The sequence below is a fragment of the Symphalangus syndactylus genome, chromosome 24 (genome assembly GCF_028878055.3).
Source record: "Symphalangus syndactylus isolate Jambi chromosome 24, NHGRI_mSymSyn1-v2.1_pri, whole genome shotgun sequence".
Lineage (NCBI taxonomy): Eukaryota > Metazoa > Chordata > Mammalia > Primates > Hylobatidae > Symphalangus > Symphalangus syndactylus.
In genome coordinates, this window is record NC_072446.2 from 34,394,135 (window position 1) to 34,417,370 (window position 23,236).

The 23,236-nt window shown below is 53.1% G+C and overlaps 1 protein-coding gene across 2 annotated transcripts in view; it reads left to right on the forward strand.

Moving 5' to 3' along the window:
• TGM2 (transglutaminase 2) overlaps window positions 1–23,236 on the forward strand; it is a 37,138-nt gene that overhangs the window by 7,170 nt on the left and 6,732 nt on the right. Inside the window, exons 3-10 of one of the 2 annotated variants that reach the window (XM_055265816.2) lie at window positions 2,099–2,341; window positions 7,436–7,554; window positions 10,384–10,512; window positions 11,553–11,730; window positions 16,219–16,354; window positions 17,043–17,146; window positions 18,774–19,016; window positions 20,038–20,310. In XM_055265816.2, coding sequence (XP_055121791.2) covers window positions 2,099–2,341; window positions 7,436–7,554; window positions 10,384–10,512; window positions 11,553–11,730; window positions 16,219–16,354; window positions 17,043–17,146; window positions 18,774–19,016; window positions 20,038–20,310 — 1,425 coding nt within the window. The remainder of the gene's footprint in view (window positions 1–2,098; window positions 2,342–7,435; window positions 7,555–10,383; window positions 10,513–11,552; window positions 11,731–16,218; window positions 16,355–17,042; window positions 17,147–18,773; window positions 19,017–20,037; window positions 20,311–23,236) is intronic. The other variant, XM_055265818.2, reaches the window with a different exon arrangement.

Below are 23,236 nucleotides of genomic sequence, written 5' to 3' on the forward strand. Positions count from 1 at the left end.
CGTGTCCTGACTTGTCCCCAAGGGTGACATGTCAACAGCGACAGTGGTGATGGGACCTGGCCCAGGCCTGTTGCCACAGAGACCAGATCATTGATCCTCCGAGTGGGGACATTTCTGAGATTGGAAGGAGCACCCTTAAGAATTATACTGGGACCACAGACAAACTGAGGCTGTCCTGAGCAAACTGTGATGCTTGGTCACCCCAGCGCCACCCCTCTCAGCCTTAGTTTCCATATCCGTGAAGTTCGTCAATCGAACTAGACAATTTCTACATTCCACTCCAGTCCTCACAATCTGCTATTTGGCCTGAGAGTTCAGATGTTTAGTGGCCCCTTTTAATAATACTGATGACAGCTCACATTTCCTGCATGATTACTGTGAGCTGGTCACTGTTCTAAATGCCTTCTATGAACTCTCTCACGGAACCCTCTAAACAGAGCCAGGAGGCGTTCATGAAAACTGAACAAGACTAACCATGATTTCCTGAGCACTTACTATACACCAGGAGCCTTGTGGGATGCTTTGCATGCCTGTCCTCTTTAAGCTTCACAACAACCTTATAGGGAGGTACTGCCACTGGCCCCATTTTACAGATGAGAAAACTGTGGCATAGAGAAGCTAAGTAACTTGTCCAAGTTCATAGAGCCAGTTTTGAACCTGAGATCGGACCCTCCCAGGCATGTGGCCTAAGCCTGTTGTCTTCTTGGATAAGAAAGCAGATCAGAGAGGCCTGGTGATGTGGCCCAGGTCACACAGTGCTCAGGGGCAGAGTCGGGGAACCAGACCTAGGGTGGGTCTGGGACCCCAGGCCTACATGGCTCCTCCCCAGATGCCAGCTCTGGAAGTCAGGGAGCATTCAAAGGCTTCCAGTCGGCCCCTGGCACTTGGACAGGGCCTGAGAGGCCTGTGTCGTGCCTGTTAGTTCATGGTTACATTTGAGCTGAGTGTGGGTGGGGCTGGCTGGCAGGGAGGAGGGGGTTGGGGGCTGGGAGGGAGCCCCTGGGTGAGCAGGCCCCAATAATGCCTGCAGTGGGTGGGCAGAGCTGCAGGGAGGGAGATGGAAGAATAAAAATAAACTTTCCTGGGCACCCGCCCAGCCAGGCAGAGAACGTCCTCTGTCTCCTCTCCACCACCCATGTCCAGAAAGTGACCAGCCCCTCCTCGCCCTGCCCATGACTCAGACCTGCCTGTGGGGGCGGGCCCTCCCCTCCACCTGGAAAAGCAGCTGTTTGAGAGTGTGCCCATCACTGTGCCTTTGAGAACCCGGCCGGGGAGCGTCCTCTTTGGGAAGGAGAGGCACCATAGAAGACAACCGAGAGCTAAAGACCCACTTCAGATGTGACCTTTGCCACAAACTCCTAGGATATCCTTGGGAGACCCCTTCGCTCTGAGCCTCAGTTTTCTCACCTGGGCAAGAGGTCTCAAAGGAAGCAGGTGTTTCCTGAAGTGTAAAAGGCTGTAGGAAGGTGAGGGGTGGTTATGACCAGCATCTTGGAACTGCCTATGGAGATGCGGGGGACAGCAGTTGGCGGGCTTGGGGAGACAGACACCTTGAGGCTGTGCGGGCCAGCCAGCATCCTCCGCTGGCCTGCAGCAAGGGCTCTCAGAGGACCGAGGTCCCTTCCTGCTCAGCATCTGGGCTTCCTTCTGTGAGAGAAAAAGTGGACGCTAGCAGGTAGAGGATGTAGGCAGGAAAGGAGGGCCCTGGGGCATCTTGCCTAATCCTTGTCTATGCTACACAAATGGGCCAGGTGATCCCAGAGAGAGAGACGGGCTTGTCCCGAGTCACGTCATTGCAGAGCAGTGGAACTGAGCCTTGGTTCCGGGCCACATGGCCCCTCTCTCAGGAGGACTCTCTAGTTGAGGACATGCCGTATGCCTGTGGCTTTTTATGCATTCCCACAAAACCACCCCGAAAGGCTGGGGTTCTGAGCCCCCCTTTACAGATGAGGAAACTGAGGCTCAGGGAGACAAAACTTCTTGCCAGTTATTTCAGTTGTTAGTGGCAGAACTAGGCCTGGAGCCCAAGCCAGGGGACCCCAGGTAGGTGCCCTGCCCTGCCATCCCTAGCTCACGGCTACTGCTTCTCCCTCCACAGGCCCAGCCCCTAGCGAGGAGGCAGGGACCAAGGCCCGTTTTCCACTGCGAGATGCTGTGGAGGAGGGTGACTGGACAGCCACTGTGGTGGACCAGCAAGACTGCACCCTCTCGCTGCAGCTCACCACTCCGGCCAACGCCCCCATCGGCCTGTATCGCCTCAGCCTGGAGGCCACCACTGGCTACCAGGGATCCAGCTTTGTGCTGGGCCACTTCATCTTGCTCTTCAATGCCTGGTGCCCAGGTGAGCCACACGCCATCCACTCACAGCGTTGGGGTGGGCAGGGATGGATCCGCCCATGGAGGAGGCTACTGGAGGTGGGAAGAACAGGGGATAAGAGACAACATCAAAGTGGACTGAGTGAGGCCCACTGTGCTCCAGCCTCACAAAACCCTCAAGACATGAGTACTCCTGTTATCCCTGTTTATAGAAACAAAATGAGGCCGGGCTCAGTGATCCATGCCTGTAATCTCGGTTCTTTGGGAGGCTGAGGAGGGAGAATCACTTGAGCGAGCCAGGAGTTAAAGACCAGCCTGGGCAACAGAGCAAGACCCTGTCTCTACAAAAAAAAAATTTTAACAGTAGCTGGGTGTGGTAGTGCACGCCTGTGGTCCCAGCTAATTGGGAGGCTGAGGTGGGAGGATCACTTGTGTCCAGGAGGTCGAGGCTGCAGTGAGCTATGATTACACCACTGCGTTCCAGGCTGGATATCAGAGTGAGACCCTGTCTCTAAAAAAATAAAAATAAAAAGAAGCAGAATGATATGCCCAATTCCACATAATTACCAAGGGACTTCACTCCCTGTTTGAGGCCTGTATATTCCTAGACCACTATGAACTGGGGCTTGGCGGTGACTCGGTTTCAAAAGCCCCACATCAGGAATAGGGTGCCCAGCTGATGCCCAGGCCCGGGCACTGTGTCCTGGTTCTGTTTCATGGGGCCCTGGTTTTTTTGTGTTTTTTGTTTTGTTTTGTTTGAGATGGAGTTTTGCTCTTGTTGCCTGGGCTGGAGTGCAATGGTACGATCTCGGCTCACTGCAACTTCCGCCCACCAGGTTCAAGCAATTCTCCTGCCTCAGCCTCCCCAGTAGCTGGGATTACAGGCATGTGCCACCATGCCTGGCTAATTTTTGTATTTTTAGTAGAGACGGAGTTTCACCACGTTGGCCAGGCTGGTCCCGAACTACTGACCTCAGGTGATCCACCCGCCTCGGCCTCCCAAAGTGCTGAGATTACAGGTGTGAGCCACAGTGCCCGGCCGAGGTGGGAGGCCCTGTTTTAAATCTCACCTAGACTGGTTTGGGGAAGGGAAACCGGAAGGTGAGGTTGGTGGGAGGGTTGGGGAAGGGGGGTGAGTAGGAGCAGTTTGACCGTCCAGCTGCCTCCTTACACACTATCTCAGTCGGGCCTCTCAACAGTCCCAAGGGGGAGATGACACATCCCCACTTCACACACAGGAAACTGAGGCTCAGAGTGGTTGAGTGGCCTTTGAAAGCTCTTTGAATAAATAAGTGGACAACCTTGGACAAAACTAGAAAGTCAGAGGGGAGAGCTTGGAAAAAAGAAAACTGACTTGAGCAAGGGGGAGGAGGCAGGGGTTGCCAGTCACCTCCCCAGGCCTCGATTTTCCCATCTAACTAGCAAGGCAGTCAGATCTAATGATCTGTTTCCTTCCTGCTCTAATGAAATAAAGCAGGGCGAGAAGCATCACGGGCCAGGCCCCTCCTGGGAATCGGGTGTCCCTCCTCACAAGGGCAGAAATTCTGGCCTCCTGGCTGTTAGACAGTCACCTTCTTGCTGGCCCACTGCTTTATTTTTTTTCTTCTCTATTTTGAGGCATTTTATATTTGAGCAGAAATATTTAAAAATTTTTCACCTTTCCATATTTTGATTTTTATTTCCCAGTATAAGAGTAAACCACGACAGCATTCTCTTTAGAAAAGCTTCAAGCCCAGGTGCAGTGTAATCCCATGCTTGTAATCCCACACCTGTAATCCTGGCACTTTGGGAGGCTGAGGCAGGGGGATCATTTGAGCCAGGAGTTCAAGACCAGCCTGGCCAACATGGCGAAACCCACCGTCCCTATAAAAAATACAAAAATTAGCCTGATGTGATGACACACATCTGTAGTCCTAACTACTCAGGAGGCTAAGGTGGGAGGATCGCTTGAGTCCAGGAGGTTGAGGCTGCAGTTAGCTGGGATTGTGCCACTGCACTCCAGCCTGGGTGACAGAGCAAGACTCTTGTCTCAAAAAAAGGGGAGGGGAGGGGAGGGCTTCAGGACTACAGAGAAACGGCCTCCCCCTTTGACTCCTCCTCCTTGGGGGACACCATTGTTAGATATTTTGCGGGGGCTCACCTCCTTAGGTCAGTCTGTATGTGCCTGGAGAAATTGCTGTATTTTATAGGTCTCTGTCTTTCTATTGCAAACATAAAAGGATCCCACCGTATACATTAACCTACAACTTGGTTTTTTCCCCTCGCAATACACCGTGAGGCTCTGTCCACGTTGGTCTGCATACATCTGCTCATTCATTCTTTTTTTTTCTTTTCTCTTTTTTTTTTTTTTTTTTTTTTGAGACCAAGGCTCTCTCTCTCTGTCACCCAGGCTGGAGTGCAGCGGTGCAATCTCACCTCACTGCAACCTCTGCCTCCCTGGTTGAAATGATTCTCATGCCTCAGCCTCCTGAGTAGCTGGGACTACAGGCATGCACCACCACGCCGGGCTAGTTTTTGTATTTTTAGTAGAGACAGAGTTTCACCATGTTGGCCAGGGTGGTCTCAAACTCCTGACCTCAGGTGATCCACCCACCTCGGCCTCCCAAAGTGCTGGGATCACAGGCGTGAGCCACTACGCCCGGCCACATCTGCTCATTCTTTCTAAGGGCCTCGAGTGTCCTGTGTCTTGCCCATGTGGATGGTCCAGCCCCCACTGATGGACATGAGGTTGTGCCCGGAGGCTCATGGCACGCAGGGACTGTGCGTCAATGAGCACCCTTGCTTCAGACCCTGTGGCTAATGGAATGATTTCTCGGGACAGAAGTGGCCTTACTAGATCCCCCCTGCCCCATAGGTTTTGAATTTTAGTCAATCTGCAGAGGGTAGCAACTAGTTGGCAGCTCTGCCAACAGGACAGGAACACGCCGGTGTCCCCACCCTCGTCCACACCACAGGGTTTCAGAGTTTAGGGAATGGGAAGCGCGGTTCTGGGGGATGGCCCCCTTCCTCCTGCTTGGCCTCACCCGGCGGCGGGTTGGACTGGCGGTCAGCCAAGCGGCACAGTGACTAAAGTGACCCACATCCCGGGGCGGGAGCTGTGGAGCTGGTGATGCAGAGGCAGGAAGTTGGGCTGGGGTGAGCGCAGGGGCGCTGTGGGAGGAAATCAGTCTGATGGGTGGGAAAGGGCCGGGTCTGCCTGGAAAATGGGACCCTCCTGTACGTCAGCTCCAAGACCAATATGATCGAGTGCCAGTTATATGCAAAGCTTCACGTCCCCAGTGCCCCCACCTTTACCAGATGGAGACCTGAGCTGGGGACGTCACAGTCTTGGCATCCTGAGCTGGGGTGGGGACAATTCAACAAGTGCTGACACTCATTCTAACGTTGAAACACCGTGGGTTCTTTCTCTTTCATTCTTTATCCCACACCACCCGGCTGCTGCAGAGTCATTGTAGTTCATTGACTTCAAGGTTAATTTTTATAGAAGTTTCCGGAGCCAAAGATCAGAATACACAAGAGACTTGGCCTCTTTCCCATTTTTCTTCACTACGATAAAGTGGGGGCTGCTGGTCACTGCAGATGGGCATGACAAAGCCCAGGGGTCTGAGGGTCCTGCAGCTGCTTCCTTCCCAGGCCAGCTTCTCCATTAGACCCGGCAGGCACAGTGCCTGGGGCCCGAGAAACTTTTAGGGGCCCCTGAACATGTTTTAATTTAATTAAAATCAGAAGAAAAAAATGAACATTTAAGTTAAACAATAGGTTTTAATATGTAGTATTGAGATAGCTGTCATTAACCAAGGCAGTCATAACATTCAATTACTTTTTTTCTAATGGAGGAAGGAATGCATGAAGTCAAGAGTGCCTGGGGCTCACCAAAGTCATAATGGGGCTCCAGATTGCCCCTTCTTGGCCTCAGTTTCTTCACCAGTTAAGTGGAGTCAGTAAAGCCAGCCTGACCTTTGGGCTCCTACCATCTGGCCCCAACTTCCTCAGCCCCCTCTTCTCCCATCACTGGCCACAGACAACTAAATGCCCTGCATTTTCCAGCAGCCAAAGCTTTGTGCTTTCTGGTCCTCTGCTTAGAATGCCACCCTCCAGGTTGCAACTCTCTAAACCTTAATCATTTTTCAAGACAACATTCAGATGCCACCTCCTCCAGGGAGCCCTCTGTGACTCTCTCAAGCTGGACAGGACCTCTCCTGAGCTGCAGGAACCCTTTCTTGGCCTTCTTGGCCTTCCTCTCTGCTACTGAGTTCTGTCTACCTTGAATCATGTGCCTCCCTCACCCTACCTCAGGGCTTTCGTTTCCAAAGCACCTTTCAGATCTGCATTTTGGGCTGACACAGTGAGGTGTTAAGGTGGGCAGAGAAGGCAAAGTAGCCTACCCAGGGTCACACAGCAAGTGAGGATCAGGAGTTTCCTGACTCCTGGTCCAGTGCTCCTCTGTCTTTAGTCTCAGTTTTCCTAGCTATAAAATATTCCTGAGCCTTAGTTTTCTGGTCTTTAAAATGGGGCTTTCAAGGATCCCTTCCTCATAAGGCTCTTCTGGAGATTAAATGTATTAATACAGGTCATACATTTATCGCAGGTCCTGGCACACGGCGAGTGTTGGAGAAATGGCAGCCTTTGTTGTCACTAACCGATAACACCTTATCTCATTGATGTGGGATTATTCATTAATGGTTACTTTTTCTAATTAAAAGAAGGAGGGGGCCGGGCGCGGTGGCTCACGTTTGTAATCCCAGCACTTTGGGAGGCCGAGGCGGGCGGATCACGAGGTCAGGAGATCGAGACCACGGTGAAACCCCGTCTCTACTAAAAATACAAAAAAATTAGCCGGGCGTGGTGGCGGGCGCCTGTAGTCCCAGCTACTCGGAGAGGCTGAGGCAGGAGAATGGCGGGAACCCGGAAGGCGGAGCTTGCAGTGAGCCGAGATCGCACCACCGCACTCCAGCCTGGGCGACAGAGCAAGACTCCGTCTAAAAAAAAAAAAAAAAAAGAAGGAGGGATCCCTGAGACACTGGCTTGGCCTAGGGAATTGGCACCCGTGACTCCAGATTTGCAGGGACCCTGGGCCTCCGCAGACCCAGAGCTGAGGTCCCTTTCTTCCTGCCTGCAGCGGATGCTGTGTACCTGGACTCGGAAGAGGAGCGGCAGGAGTACATCCTCACCCAGCAGGGCTTTATCTACCAGGGCTCGGCCAAGTTCATCAAGAACATACCTTGGAATTTTGGGCAGGTAGGGGCCACACCCTGTCTCTCCCAACCATCTCAGGCCCTTCTGTGTGCCCGGCCCTGTGTCTAGGGGCAACCAAAGCTGCACAGGTGGGAGTGAGTCACAGAGTCACCCGCTTCATGCTGTCAGGGATGCAAAGGCCCTGAAACAGCTGAAGGTTCAGAGAGGGCCAAGGCTGCCCTGAGGTCACACAGCAAAGGCGGTGGCCCTGGATTCAAGGTGGAGAAAGAACTAGGAGAGCCTTTGGGAGCTGTGAAGTTGGTTGGTATCCTGGGAGGGGGAAGAGGGAACAGTAAAGCTCATGTATTGAAACAATAGGCAGTACTTGGAGATGGGCTGGGGTGAGCCCTCTGTGCTAGGCATGTGCTAAGAAGAGGCTTTAAACCCTCACCCAGATCAGTGGTTCTCAGGATCACTGAGGGAGGGTGTTAAAACGCTAGGGGGTGAGAATTTGCTCTTCAGACAAGTTCCCAGGTGATGCTGATGCTGCTTGTCTAATAACCATACTTTGGGAACTGCTGATGTGGTTGTATCTGTTAGCTGCTGCTACATAACAAGCCTGAAATTTAGGGGCTAAAAACAACAATCACTTATTATTTCTCACAAGTCTGTGGGTCAGCCATGCATGGCTGTCTAGGCTGGGCTTGGCTGGAGTCAGTAAAGCCAGCCTGACCTTTGGGCTCCTACCATCTGGCTCAGCCGATGGCTCGTCTGTTTCACATGGTTTCTCACTCCCCGGCTGGCTAGGCTGGGCTGGTTCTCTAAACCGGTGATGATAAATTTCATTTATCATCCAGCTACCTGTAAAAATCCTTGAGACTCTGCTGGGAAAACTCACGAAGCAAGAACCATTGCACCCCTGGCCACTCAACCTCCTGGTGTGTTAGGAGGTATTGGCCTCCTGGGTTGGGGTTCACCCTGAGGCTTCCCCCAGCAGCCTCTGGGTCAGGGTTCAAGGCTAGAGGGTCCTACCCTGAAACCATAGGGAAATCTTCCCTGTATGATCTCAGGCTTTGACCAAAGTTTTGTCATCTGAATATCGCGATGATAATTGCAAAACTATTGCTCAGCAATCCCGTAGCCTCCTGTGGGATATAAATGAAATGGTGGTATGACCGTGATGCGTAAAATACATCAGAAAATGAATTGGCTCTGATTTTTCATGGCTTTTCATTCTCTCCTGAGAAGGAGAACAAAGTCAAGTTCTTCCTTTATTTCCCAGGGTCTTGTTTTTTTTGTTGTTGTTGTTTTTTTGAGGCGGAGTCTCGCTCTGTTGCCCAGGCTGGAGTGCAGTGGGGCAATCTCGGCTCACTACAAGATCCACCTCCTGGGTTCATGCCATTCTCCTGCCTCAGCCTCCCGAGTAGCTGGGACTACAGGCGCCCGCGACCACGCCCGGCTAATTTTTTGTATTCTTTTAGTAGAGACGGGGTTTCACCGTGTTAACCAGGATGGTCTCGATCTCCTGACCTCGTGATCCGCCTGCCTCGGCCTCCCAAAGTGCTGGGATTACAGGCGTGAGCCACCGCGCCCAGCCCCCAGGGTCCTGTTTTGTATCCGGGCTTGTGCCGGGCTGTGGGACATGGCCCTTGCAAAGCTTCTGGAGGTGGTCACAGTCCAGGAAGATGAGACCTAGAGGAAGGAAGGAATAACAGCCTATGGGGATCAGGTGGTACTTCTTGAAGTAGGGAATATTTGAGCTGGGCTTTGAAGAACAAATAGGAGTTTGCCATGCAAGGAGTTGTGTGCATGATATACTAGGCCAAGAGAACTATGCAAGTGAAAGCTCAGAGGTTGGAAAGGTTATGTTGTGCCTGAGTGGTATGTTGTAGCTTGGGGCCTACCTTGTGTGTGAAGGAACCCCAAGAGATGAGGTGGGAGAAGCCAGCAGTGTCCAGGTTGTGGAACAGCCCTGAACATCAGGCTGATGGCAATAGGGAGCCACAGAGGGTTCACGCCATGGAAGGCTATTGTGCAGCTTGGAGGGAGATCTGACCCAGGAAAGGACCACAGAGGTGGGGGGAAGAGAACAGACAGAAGGGCCCCTGAAGGTGGGTGGTCCAATGGAAGGTGGCAAGAAGGGATCTTGCTTTTGAGAAAGCTGACATTTGAATGGCAAGGATGAGAAGGTGTGGGCCCTGCAGAGAGCAGCAGGAAGAGCATTCTGAGCAGAGAGACAGCACATGCAAGGGCCCTGGGGCAGTGAGCCTGGGCAGAGTGAGTGTGGGTGTGAGTGGTGAGAGATGAGGTCAAAGAGGGGATGGCGGCAGATTGTGAAGGGCCTTGTAGGTTGCACGAGAGGTCTAGGTTTTACTGTGGATACAGTTGAAACAGCAGAGTGATGGGACTGGATTTCTGTGTTTAGAATCAGCCTCAGAGCAGCGTGTGTGTGCTGGGTCAGAGGGGGACGAGGGGGCTGACATCAGCTCTGCAAGGTGGGTCACGCCTTGGGGAAGTGGGAGATTTGGCTGAGCAAGAGGAGAAAGGGACGGTGACAGGGCCCAAGGTGACTCTGAGGGGGAGCCCCAGGGACACTGGGCTGCTCACTCCATGGGCTCCTGCTCCACATTCACAGGTCCCCCCAACCAGGCCCTGGATGAAGATTGTCACCCCCTTTGTCACACACTCATGGCTCACCCAGTCATTGTCCCACTCCATTCCCTCCTGGGCCAAGAGAAGCTGCCACCAGAGAGATTTGGCAGACTCAGCCGGAGTGTCCCAGTCTGCTGAGTGGGACAGAGCGGGAAACAGCTGCTGGAGGCTTCAAGGCAGGCTTCCTGGAGGAGGTGCCTTCCCAGCTCCCTCTTTCTCCTCTTGTTTCCTCTGACACAGTTTGAAGATGGGATCCTAGACATCTGCCTGACCCTTCTCGACGTCAACCCCAAGTTCCTGAAGAACGCCGGCCGTGACTGCTCCCGCCGCAGCAGCCCCGTCTACGTGGGCCGGGTGGTGAGCGGCATGGTGAGTGGGTGGCATGGCCCATCCAGGGGCTGGGCCTACAGGAGGCTCCCGCAGGCCCCTCCCTCGCAGTGGAGACATAGGCTGGGCGCGGTGGGGGACCCGGGAGATGGGTAAGTCTTGGGGAAAAGACCTTAGGATTTACACAGATGAGGATGATGCTATGAGGTCCCCCAGAGCAATTAATTTATTCATTTCTTCAGCAAATATTTATCAAGTCCCACTTGTGTCCTAGGCACTGGGGACACAGCCATGTACAAGTCCTGTGTGAGCTCTAACTTTGTGGAGACTGTGTTATAGAGGATAGGGGAGAGGAGACAGACGCCAACCAAAACACCATGTGAACGAGCAGGCAGTCATAAATGACGTTTCACGCTCTGAAGGAACCCGAGGTGTGACAGCATCGGACTGCAGGACCAGGCTCAGGGAGGGGCTGAGGGGCTCCCTAAGGTGGTAACCAGGAGAAGGGCGTTCCAGACAGAGGGCACAGCTGTGCAAAGGCCCTGAGAAGGGAGCGACTTTGGCAGGTTTGAGGAAGGAAGGGAGGCCAGTGTGCTTGGAGTGGAGTGAGCAGGGCCCGTGGGTGCAGAGGAAGCCGCAGAGGTGGGCAGGGGTGAGACCGGAAGGGCCTCTTGGATCACGGTCAGGAGGCTGATTTTATTCTCGAGGTAATGGGAGTTTAGGGGGAACGACACAATCTGGGGTGGGGGACCCAGGCGGGTCTTTGTAAAACTTAGATCACACCATGTCACTCCCGAGCAATCCCGTGTTCATAGGACAGAGTCACATCCCCAGCATCGCATTCAAGACCTTGACCCTGCCCCACCTCCTTCTTCCCCATCTCCCTCCTGTCCCCCGGCTCCAGCCCCTACCATCTGCCACACACCACAGTCTGTCGCACCATGGCCCCTCTGCACCTGCTCTTTCTTCACCCTGGAGCTCCCCTCCCCAGCTTTCAGCCCCTGCCGCACTCACGCTCACCCAGACGGCACAGCCGCCACCCCATCCCAGGCTCAGTCCCCGTGCTGCCCCACTGGTTGCAGGTCAACTGCAACGATGACCAGGGTGTGCTGCTGGGACGCTGGGACAACAACTACGGGGACGGCATCAGCCCCATGTCCTGGATCGGCAGCGTGGACATCCTGCGGCGCTGGAAGAACCACGGCTGCCAGCGCGTCAAGTACGGCCAGTGCTGGGTCTTCGCCGCCGTGGCCTGCACAGGTGAGCTGCACCCTGGGATGTGGGTCATGAGCCCTGGGAGGGGGCACAAAGAGCACCGGGGTAGGAATCAGGACATCCCTGCCCTTGTCCTGCCCCTGCCACCAACACTCTCAATGTGCTATGTGGCCTAGAGCCTGTGACCACCCTCTCCGGTCCTTTATCCAATAGCCATCCCTCCGGTGGTTGTTAGGATCAAGGGCTATCACTGGGGAGACTGCATGGGCTCAGGGCTGAGAACTTGGGCACTGGAGTCCACGTTCTCAAAAACTCAGGATTTTTAACCTGAGTTAAACCCCCCCTCTCCCACCACTTGCTCTGTGACCTTGGGCAAATGACTTCTTTCTGAACCTCAGTTTCCTCATCTGGAAAATGGGGACAACATCAAGGCCTTCCTCCTAGAGTGGGTGTGACATGAAGCTACTCAGCACAGAACCTGGCCCAGTGTCGCTCTTGGCAAATATTAGCCAGTAATAACTGGATCCTACAGTCATATCAGTGTCAAGAAAGAAAGCCTGTTCTAAAATGTAGAGGGGTAATATCGAGCAAGTTAAAACCAAAAAAGTAAAGTAAATCTAAAACAAAAATCTTAAAAATTTAAGGCCAGAAAATGTTGATGATTGTTGCCAAGCTGATGATGGTGCTTATGAGAATGGGTTAGCATCACACACTGGCTACGAATGTAGACTCGAGACATGAGGATCGCTTGAGGCCAGGAGCTTGAGACCAGCCTGGGCAATATAGTGAGACCTTGTCTCTACAAAAAATAAAATAAAACAAAAATTAGCAGGCATGGTTGTGTGTGCCTGGAGTCTTGGCTACTCAGGAGGCTGAGGCAGGAAGATCACTTGACCCCAGGAGGTTGGCTGCAATGAGCTATGATTGCACCATTGCACTCCAGCCTGGGCAACAGAGCAAGATCCTCTCTCAAAAAAAAAAAAAAAAAAGAGAGAGAGAGAGCACAAATTCTGAAGTCAAGATCTGGGTTCAAATCCTAGCTCTGCTTCTTACCAGCTGTGTGTCCTTAGGTAAATCACTTAACTCCTCTGAACCACAGTTCCATCATATGTAAAATGGGCACAACGGTAGTACCTTTATACTGGGATGGTTGTGAGGATTAAATGAGTTAATATGTGTGAGGTAGCTGAGCGTGGTAGTGGTGCACCTGCAGTCTTAGCTATTTGGGAGGCTGAGGCAGGGGGATCACTTGAGCCCAGGAAGTTGAGGCTGCAGTGAGTCATGATTGCACCACTGTACTCCAGCCTGGGTGACAGAGCGAGACCTCATCTCTAAATAAATAAATGAATGAGGGAAGTGCTTAAAATGATTTTGGGTGCATAATAGAAAATACTTATGTGATGATACTATTTATTGTCATGACTATTATTATTACCAGGCTCAATCTAAAAGGCTGGTCTGGGGTTTCCAGCTTTTCTGATTCCAAAACCAGTGCTAAGGCCCAGGAAAGGGTGCCTGGGAGGTCCCCAGCACATCCACACCAGCAGGCTGGGTCAGGGCAGCCTAACCTGGGTTCTCAGCTCAGCTGTCCTTGCCTTCTGACCCCAGCCTCTCTGCCTGGGACTCCCTGTTCCCCATGACTTCTGAATTCCTTTTTCTTGTGGAAACTCCCTCATGCCAGACACTTCCCTCTGAGAGCCCTAAAACACCTCTTTTCAAAGAAGCCCATGGGTTTCCCTGGAAAAACCCCACAATCCAAGACCTGGGTCCCCAGGCTCACCGGCAGAAACCCTGGTCACTCTGGTCACCCTGGGCTGTGGCCGCCTGAAGGTTGAGCAGCAGACCCTGCCCTCAGCTGCCCACTGCAGGGCTGTGTTCCTGTGCCTGCAGCCTCTTCCCAGGCTGTGTAGGATGGAGCCAGGGAAAACTTGGCCAAGAAAAGGGCTGTCTGACCACCGTGGCCGTGGAGTTTACGTGGTGGGCCAGTGGTGAATTGGCCCATGAACTCTGGAGCTGGACTGCCTGGGTTTGAATCCACCTCTGCCACTAACCCCTGGGTGGACTTGGGCAAGAGAATTGATGCCTCCAAGCCTCAGTTTCCTTATCTACAAAGTGGAGACAATGGTGACTGATCTCATTCATAGGAAGCTCTTAATACCAGGGAGAGATCACTTGGCACAGTCTCTGGCTCTGGTTAGGCTTGGGTCTGGGGATTTTCGGGGGAACCTGGGATTCCAGCTTTCTCAGCCGGATCCCTCACTGTACTTCCTCGATGTCCATGAATCAGCCAGCACTGATGGACGACATTTGCCATAACGGGCACCATGACACACTGTGCTGTTCCCGAGCACCCCCTCAATGCTTGCTCTGGGAATGGGCAGACAAGGCTCTGCCCACACCCGCGGCCTCTCTCTGAATCACCACAAATCCCCACAAGCTGCTATTATTAGCTTCTCTTACTGAGGAGGAAATGGAGGCTCAGAGAGGGGAGTGGCTTGCCCAAGGTCACACAGCTGGTGAGCAGCAGGGTCAGGCTCTGAGCACGGTGCTGGGGCAGCCTCCTGTTAGACTGATGAAGAGGCCTCCCGGGACACCATCCCTGGGGCAAGAGTGGCACTTGGCTCCCTGGACAGCAGAGACAGGCCTCCCCCGTCCTCTGGTCCGTCCTCAGGCCCGCTGCATGGTGGGTTAAGACCTGTGGTTAGGACACCAGCCTTCACTGAGGGCAGCCTTAGGGCTGAGCCCTGCCCAGGCGTCAGGGGGACAGAAACCAGGCAAGAGGGGGAGGTCATAGCTGTTCCTTCCTCCTTCCTCCCAGCTCCTACAAGTCTCCTGGCAGGAATCCAGGGCCAACCGGTAAGCTCTTACCGTGGTCCCGGAGCAAAGGTCACATCCCTTCTCACCCACTCCCAAACTCAACTTCAATCAAAACTAAAAGTAAAACAAAAGTCCCACAGATTACATTATTATGTAATCTTGTTTCTGTTCATTTTTTAGATATTTTTTCTGGGAATCTGTTACTTTTACAATACATATAAAAAGTATAAAAAGCACATTTTAAAATGAGAGAGTAAAAGCACCCATAGTTCCGTCTGCCAGGAGCACCCAGCAGGCCGTGTGGATGAGATCCACGCCAGAGATTCCCCCCTCCCCTGTGCTCCTCGCCTCTCCGAGCTGAGCTCAGCTTGCAGATGCCCGTCAATGTCCTGTTTCTGTTTAACCTGTCATTGCAACATCAGCCCCTTTCCCAGCAAACAGGGCCTTGGCAGGAATGCAGGGCCCTCCCTCCCGACAAGTCTGAGGACCCTGGCCTGTGTTGCGACCTGTTTATAGGGCCACATGAGTCGTGTTCTTGTACATTGGGAAGGATGATGAGTCCCCAGTGGCATCACTAATGCACAAAAAGATGGAACCAAGGCTCAGAGAGGTGAAGGGACTGGTCCCAGGTCACACAGCTGGAAGCAGCTGGGTCTCCCGACCACTGTCCCCTCCTCTGCCTGTTCTGCTGTTTGAGTCTTTTAAGTCCCTATCTTGCAGAGAGTCAGTCATTCAGTCACTCCTTCCTTCCCTCCCTCTTTCCTCTCCTCTCTCCTTCATCCCATTTGAGAAAATAGTCAATGACAGGCATGTGCTGGGCTCCAGGATCTAACATAAGACAGATCCCTCACTGTCCTTGGAGGACTAATTAAAGAATCCCTCACATGCCCGTACACTGGAAGGATGACGGATCTCCAGCCGTGCTATGAATGCAAATGATGGGGCAACCTGAACCTGGCAGGCAGCCTTCCAGGCAGAGGGAATGGCAGACACCGATGCCTAGAAGCTGGCGGAGGCACAGCATGCTGGAGGCCAGTGTGGCGGAGCACAGTGTGCGAGGAGGGGGTCAGGGGCCAGACCCTGCAGGGCCGAGGGCCATGGCCAGGGCTCTAGCTTTGACCTCAAGGGCCATGGGGAGTCATAGACAATTGATCAGAGGAGTGGTGACATCAGATTTGTATTTTATTTTATTTTGAGATGGAGTCTCTCTCTGTCGCCCAGGCTGGAGTGCAGTGGTGCAATCTTGGCTCACGGCAACCTCCGCCTCCCAGGTTCAAGGAATTCTCCTGCCTCAGCCTCCTCCTGAGTAGCTGGGATTACAGGCGTGCACCACCATGCCTGGCTAATTTTCGTATTTTTAGTAGACATGGGGTTTCACCATATTGGCCAGGCTGGTCTCAAACTCTTGACCTCAGGCCCCCCTCGGCCTCTCAAAGTGCTGGGATTATAGGCGTGAGCCACCACGCCCGGCCCAGGTTTGTATTTTAGAGTCTCCTTCTGGCAACTGTGATGTGAGGGGCATAGAATGGACATGGGGTGACCAGAGAGGTGGGCGCCGTTGTCCCAGCAAGAAGGGCTGGCTCATGTTCTCAGCACTTGGACAGCAGGTACGGTGTTCCCTGGAATACAGATGGGCAGGGGGAGGCCCAGAGCAGGGCGGATGTTTCCAGGACCTCAGCCCATCTTCTCACCCCGCTTTCCACTCCTCTCCAACAGTGCTGAGGTGCCTGGGCATCCCCACCCGCGTCGTGACCAACTACAACTCGGCCCATGACCAGAACAGCAATCTTCTCATCGAGTACTTCCGCAATGAGTTTGGGGAGATCCAGGGTGACAAGAGCGAGATGATCTGGTGAGGTGGGGGCCAGGGTGGGATCCAGGGTGGGATCAGAGCCCAGTAGGGAGGGCCCCATGGAGAGGAAACCTCGGAGGGCTTCTTGGAGGAGGTCACATTTGAATTGGGCCTTAAAAATTCAGCAGTATTTGAGCAGGCTTGGGGAAGGCCTAGAGGGAAAGTCAATCACATACACGATGGGGTCTCAGGAAGAATCATGCTGCAAATGTTGTCGGGAGTCTGGACTGCCACGTTAGGGAGCCCAGGCTTGATTCCAAAAGCAATAGGTTGTCACTCAAGGCTTCAGAGTGGGAGAGGGCGGGGCTGACAACTGCCAGGAGGGCTAGAGGGGAAGAGATGGGCAGGGGGCTGGGGCGTGGTCCAGGGGGGAGTGATAAGCCCTGAATGGACAGAAAAGAAGGGATGGAGCCAAGAAATTAGGAGGTCAAAGGGGCCACTGAGAGGGGCAAGGAGGGGAGAGGAGTTGAGAAGGGCTCTGAGGTGTAGGAGTGGGCGCTTGGCTAGAGAGGGTGCTGTGAGATGGGCCCCGGTGGGAGGAAGAACAGGGCAATGGGGAGACGTGCTGGGCTCAGTTTGGGACAAGGCGAGCTTGCATCTGGGGACATGAATGGATAGTCTGCCCGTGGGAGGTGGCGATGAATGTTGCTCACGTTCTGCTTCATTCCCGCGCCCCTATCCCCCTCAGGAACTTCCACTGCTGGGTGGAGTCATGGATGACCAGGCCAGACCTGCAGCCGGGGTACGAGGGCTGGCAGGCCCTGGACCCAACGCCCCAGGAGAAGAGCGAAGGTGCATGGGCGGCCACTGTAGTGTCAAACAGATGGGGAAGCTGAGGCTTGGAGAGTTAAAGTGACTCAGCTGGAGGGCGGCAGAACTAGGAGCTCACCCGGAGACCACTGACGGGTCCACACAAGGGTGGGGGACCTCACTTACATCTTAATTACACACTTCTTGATAAATCTCAAAAGCAATTCACATGCATTGCGGAAAGCAGGAAATACAGAGAAGCTCAAAGAAAAAAATCAAACAGCATCTTTGTCCCCTCCCGCTAAAATAAGCAGCCTTAACATTCACACGAGCTTCCACTGATTTCAAATCGTATATTTGTATGCGGGTGTATATGTGTGTGTTTCTAGATGTATGTATAGAAACACACGCATATACGTGTAGTACCTGTGTGTTTGAAAGAGAGCACACTAAGGCAAAATTTTGTGATACATATGGACACTTTCTAGGAATATTTTTAAATGCATAAAATATAATACATAGTGTCACAAAGAAAACCAATTACATTAAAATACAGTTGTCACAAGTTTTAAAAAATAAATTTGTGATACAAAAACATATGCTTCTTTATAGAACAAGATCTAGCGGTAGAGTCAGTAAGTTCTGTAATATAGTTGTAGAGATAATTTATGAGCATAAATTAATTTCCTGCCATCTGGGACAGCTGTAAGGTTGTAATGACCATGCCTGCGGTTCTTATGAGTGACAAGTCCTAAGTGCTCCTCAGGCTGCTATGGTCGTTTCCTGCTTTTGCAATTGAAGGAGGTGCTATAGTGAAAACAAAGACACCCTTTTTTCCCCATCACAGGGTTCATAGACCCCTGAATTCTGTTGGTAGTGCCTTGGGGGGATCCGTGGGCCCTGGTTTAAGTCCTCCAGCGGCATGGAGCATTTTTTCCCAGCTCTGTCCACTTCTGGATAAAGCATTAGCATTTCTCCAGCAGATGGTTTTCTGTGATTTGAATTTTTATTTAATGTGACCGTGGTCCCTCACATGGATGTGCTAGACTGTATCTATCCAGCCTCTAGTCCTCAGCATCGGAAGTCTGCGGACAGTGTGGGGCGGCTATCAACCACACTTACGTAAACATCAGGCACCCGTATTCACTTGGAGAACACACATGCCCTGGGGCTGGCCCTATGCGGGGCACTGAGCTCCACACTCAGTACGAGCAGGAAACGAGACAGATGTCCTCCTTGCTAACATGTTGCCCGCCCTTGGCTCCGTAATTTCCTTAGGATGTCTGGGATACATTTCCATTTTATTTATCAAATATTTGCATAGCATTTAATATAGGCTATGAGCTTTACATCTATAATTCATGAATGCTCATTAGCTGGGTCCAGATCTTATCTCCACATGAAACTGCCACTTCGAGAAGTTAGTGACTGGCCCAAAGTCACCCAGCTAATGAGAGGCCGAACTGGGATTTGAACCTTAAAAGTTGTGCTCCAGAGCCCCTATTCTGAACCCTCGCCCTGTGGTGCCCTCCTGGAAGTGGAGTCCTTCCGTCAGAGGGCCGCGTGGTCTTGAGGTTTTTGGCTACATGGGGTTGAATTGTGGAGGGTTTTAGAGGGCACCACCCAACCCTCACCCAGGCCCGTCCCTTCCCCTTTCTACCCCTGCCAGGGACGTACTGCTGTGGCCCAGTTCCAGTTCGTGCCATCAAGGAGGGCGACCTGAGCACCAAGTACGATGCGCCCTTTGTCTTTGCGGAGGTCAATGCCGACGTGGTAGACTGGATCCAGCAGGACGATGGGTCTGTGCACAAATCCATCAACCATTCCCTGATTGTTGGGCTGAAGATCAGCACTAAGAGCGTGGGCCGAGATGAGCGGGAGGATATCACCCACACCTACAAATACCCAGAGGGTATGTGCCCTCAGGATCTTTAACACGGCCTTGAAGATAAGCACCCGGTTTTCCCAGCCCAGCAGGCTCGTGTATGTGTGTGTGTGTTTTAATTGGTAGCCTACGTACAGCAATGGCCCTGTAGGCGATACTCCATCTTAAGCAATTCCTTAGAAACAGGAGCAAACATGTTGAGGGAGAGTGGTAGAGGATTATTCATATAGGGAAAGAGTTCTCTGCTACTGATGTTAAATCAGTTGTGGGGGAAAGGACTTGATTTATTTTTAAAAATTGGATTTGAGCACATCGAACAGCCAGTTCAATATGGTATATAATTTCTAAGCAACTACTAAGCATAGCAGGGCTCACAGAGGGGACTAAGAAACCATAGTTCCTGCCTTGGCCTGACCCTCGCTGACTTTCCAGGGGCGCCTGGCCATACTCTAGTTGAAAGGGATAACACAGAATGAAATGATGCTCTCCCTATCCCCTGAAAGGTCTCGAGCTGATGGTTTGAGAGAAGAAATAGATATGCACCCAACAACACTGGGAGAAAAATCAAAGGAGCATAGGAGAGAGGCAAATGGAATATAAGGAAGGGAGCAATCAGAGACAGGGAGGGAAAGGATTTTAGGTAGAAGTAATCCCTGTGTAAATGCTTGAAGGTAAGAAAGATTGCACTGTGTTCGTGCCTAGTATGCACCAAGCACTGTTGTAGGCACTGGATAAATAAAACACAGCCTTAGCCCTTGAGCAGCTCAAGAAGGTAAGTTTGAAACAGAAAACAACACAGGGGAAGGAGTGGTCAGAGAGGTCTTCCTGGAGGAGGTGTCATTTGGGGCTGAGTCTTGAGGGATGTACAGGAGTTCACTAGTGGAAAATAAATGAAATGCTGGGCCTCCTGGCCCAGAAATGTAGAGAAGGGACTCCTTCAGGGCTGCCCTGAGTCATCAGGCCTCTGTGAAGCCAGCTCACCCTGTTGCAGCCCCCTTCCTATGATCTATTCCAGCTGTGATTGAGGCTCTCTTCCCAACCCCTACAGGGTCCTCAGAGGAGAGGGAGGCCTTCACGAGGGCCAACCACCTGAACAAACTGGCCGAGAAGGAGGAGACGGGGATGGCCATGCGGATCCGGGTGGGCCAGAGCATGAACATGGGCAGTGACTTTGATGTCTTTGCCCACATCACCAACAACACCGCTGAGGAGTACGTCTGCCGCCTCTTGCTCTGTGCCCGCACCGTCAGCTACAACGGGATCTTGGGGCCCGAGTGTGGCACCAAGTACCTGCTCAACCTCAACCTGGAGCCTTTCTCTGGTAAGGCCCTGTGTTCCTGGAGCATTTGTTGTCCGCCGACTGACAACGTGCTAGGTAGTGACCTAACCGCTTAGCATGTGTGATTTCACCCCACAGACACTTACATGGCACCGACTCTGGGGCGGGCCCTGTCCTAAGCACTTTATAAATATCGACCCACTTAATTCTTATAGCAAGAGTGAGGGGTGGATTCTAACATGGCTCCGTTTTCCAGATGAGGAGACAGAGAACAGAGAGGTTAAGTAATTTTCTTAAGGTCACACAGTTGAGGAGTAAACCTGTCCTCTCAGCAGCTATACTATTTGGTTTCACCTCATCTTCGTGTGACCCCTGACTGCTTTCACAGACCCTCTGCTGCCCTCTCCCGGTGAATTCCACTGTCTCCAGCCCCTCAGGCCTCAGCAGCCTCTCTCCACGGACCCTTCGAGAACCCCTCCTGCACCTCTGGTTGCTCTTGGCCTCAGGGAAAAGGCTCTAGCCCAGCGCCTTGGAAAGCGCCCGTTGCACTTTCCACAGTGATGGAGACATGCTGAGTCTGCACCGCCTATCCAGCATGGCGGCCACCGGCTGCACGTGGCTGCTAAGCCCTTGAAATGTGGCTGGTGCAACTGCAGAACTAAAGTTTTTCTGTTTGTTTGTTTGCTTGTTTTTCATTTTTTTCGAGATGGAGTCTTACTCTGTTGCCCAGTCTGCAGTGCAGTGGCACGATCTCAGCTCACTGCCATCTCAGCCTCCCAAGTAGCTGGGGTTATAGGCGTGCACCACCATGCCCAGCTGATTTTTGTATTTTTATTAGAGATGGGATTTCACCATGTTGGCCAGGCTGGTCTCGGACTCCTGGCCTCAAGTGACCTACCTGTCTCGGCCTCCCAAAGTGCTGGGATTATAGGTGTAAGCCACCGCATCTGGCCAAAACTAAAGTTTTAATTGTGTTGAAAGTTAGATAGCCACATGTGGCCAGAAGCTGCTATGTTGGGCAGAGCAGATCGGCGAGCCAAAGGTGGGAGCGTCCAGGCCTCTGCAGGGAGAAGTGCTTTCTTCCTGGACTTGATTGTCCCTCTCCAGTGTCCCCAGCACCAGCCTCGTTGCCTTTTTAGGCAGATCCCTTTCGCTGTGACATGGTGTCATTAGACCACCCAACCCAGCCCCAAGCCAAGACTTTGTCACCAGGCTTCCTGCATGGAGATCTGCACAGTGGTTGTCCCCTGGGTCCCTTCCACCGTCTGGCTTTGTCACTGTGCCTGGTTATCTTCCTAAATATAAGCCTGAGGCCCTCAGAGGAGCCGTGGCCACCGAGGTCACATAGCGAGGCAGTGCGGGACCAGGAATCAAGCCCAGGGTTCCACCTAGCAGCCCCATCCCACTTTCTGCCTTTTGGAGCCCTGCAGGCTTGAGGAGGGCAGAGGGGTCTCTAGGCTAGGAGAGGACCTGGGAGCTGCAGAGTGAGACACTGGCCATCCTCTGAGGGGCAGCAGAATCAAGTAGGACATCATCTTTGGGCAGCATCTCGCTGTGTCACCGGAGCAAATGGCCACCCCCCTGCACCTTAGTGTCCCCATCAGGCTCCTGGGGGTCATGATCCGACAGTGCAGGACGGTCAGGGGTAAGACAGTGTGCACACAGTAGGCACTCGTGCCTGGGATTCAGTGTGGCCACACCTGGAGATGCTGGAGAGCCCCCGGGTGGGGCATGGTTTGTGTTTACAGAGTTTGTTTCCCCGTCTCTTTTCCCCGGACTCCTTCCTGTCAAACCAGTGATCGTCCCTCTCCTCTCTGACGGTGCCTGGACCCTTGGCGCCCATGGGCTGCTGTCTGGGGCACAGCTTTCACCCTCCTAAGAAAGCAGGTCTGTGTTGTGGGCGGGGCGTCTGCAGTGTTGACAGTTGCTGCCTCTTGGTTTTTCTATCTTGGGCCCACCGTGGGCACTCCTGAAGCTGCACCCCCTGGGCACACCCACTGTCAGGCCCTGGGCAGACTCCTCAGCAGGGTCCAGGCCCTGGGCAGACTCCTCAGCAGGGGCCAGGCCCTCAGAGGGCAGATCCTCTTGGTACCAGGGCAGGACCCAACACTGAAGCTGTCAAAAGACATTTCCCGAGGCCAGGAAGACCTGGCTTTGAATGTCAGCTCTGCTGCCCTCTGAATGCACCACCTTGGGCGCGGTGAACATGCTCGCTGAGTCTTAGGTCCTGCTCGCCTGTTACATGGGGTGATGACATGCCTGCCTGATGCGCCCGCAGCCGTGAGGACTGAGGGAGAGGATGCGTGCTCAGGAGGTATCTGGAAAGGGCACAGCAGCACCAGCACGTGGTGGGGCCCTCACTCCTCCCTGAGCACGAGTGCTAAGAGGCGTGGGGAGGCGAGAAGCCCGTGGACCTTTCCTGAACACCTTCTGTCCCAGGCAGTGGTGTCAGCCCTGGGCTCAGGGGTTCCTGTGTCCCTGACACCTCGGTGGTGTAGAAAGGACCCGGCCCTCGCTGCTCATCCAGGCCCAAAGAGTCCGGGACAGGATCCATCTCTACAGGCGTGTGGGGGTTCAGGACACAAGGACACCCAAGTTCTAGTTGCTGCCGCCTGCTGCCTGACTGTGGGCTCCTGGGTATTCCTCTCCTCCACCAAGGCTGTGGGTTCCCCATTCACACAAAGGGGAAGGTGGGTTCCTCTTTTAAGAGCCCTTCCAGCCCCATTCTGTGTGTGTGTGTGTGTGTGTGTGTGTGTGTGTGTGTGTGTACATTTAGGAGGTCCAAGTGCCGTTTTGTTACACGGATATATTGAGCAGTGGTGAAGTCTTGGGCTTCACATTGGAGACCCAGTCCCATCGTTTCAGTGCACACCCACCAGCTACTTCTCGTGCTCAGAGCTGCTCCAAGGGGAGAAAGTGTCTCTCCTAGAACGAGTGGCATGAGGTGAACTCCAGGCCTGGGCCAGAC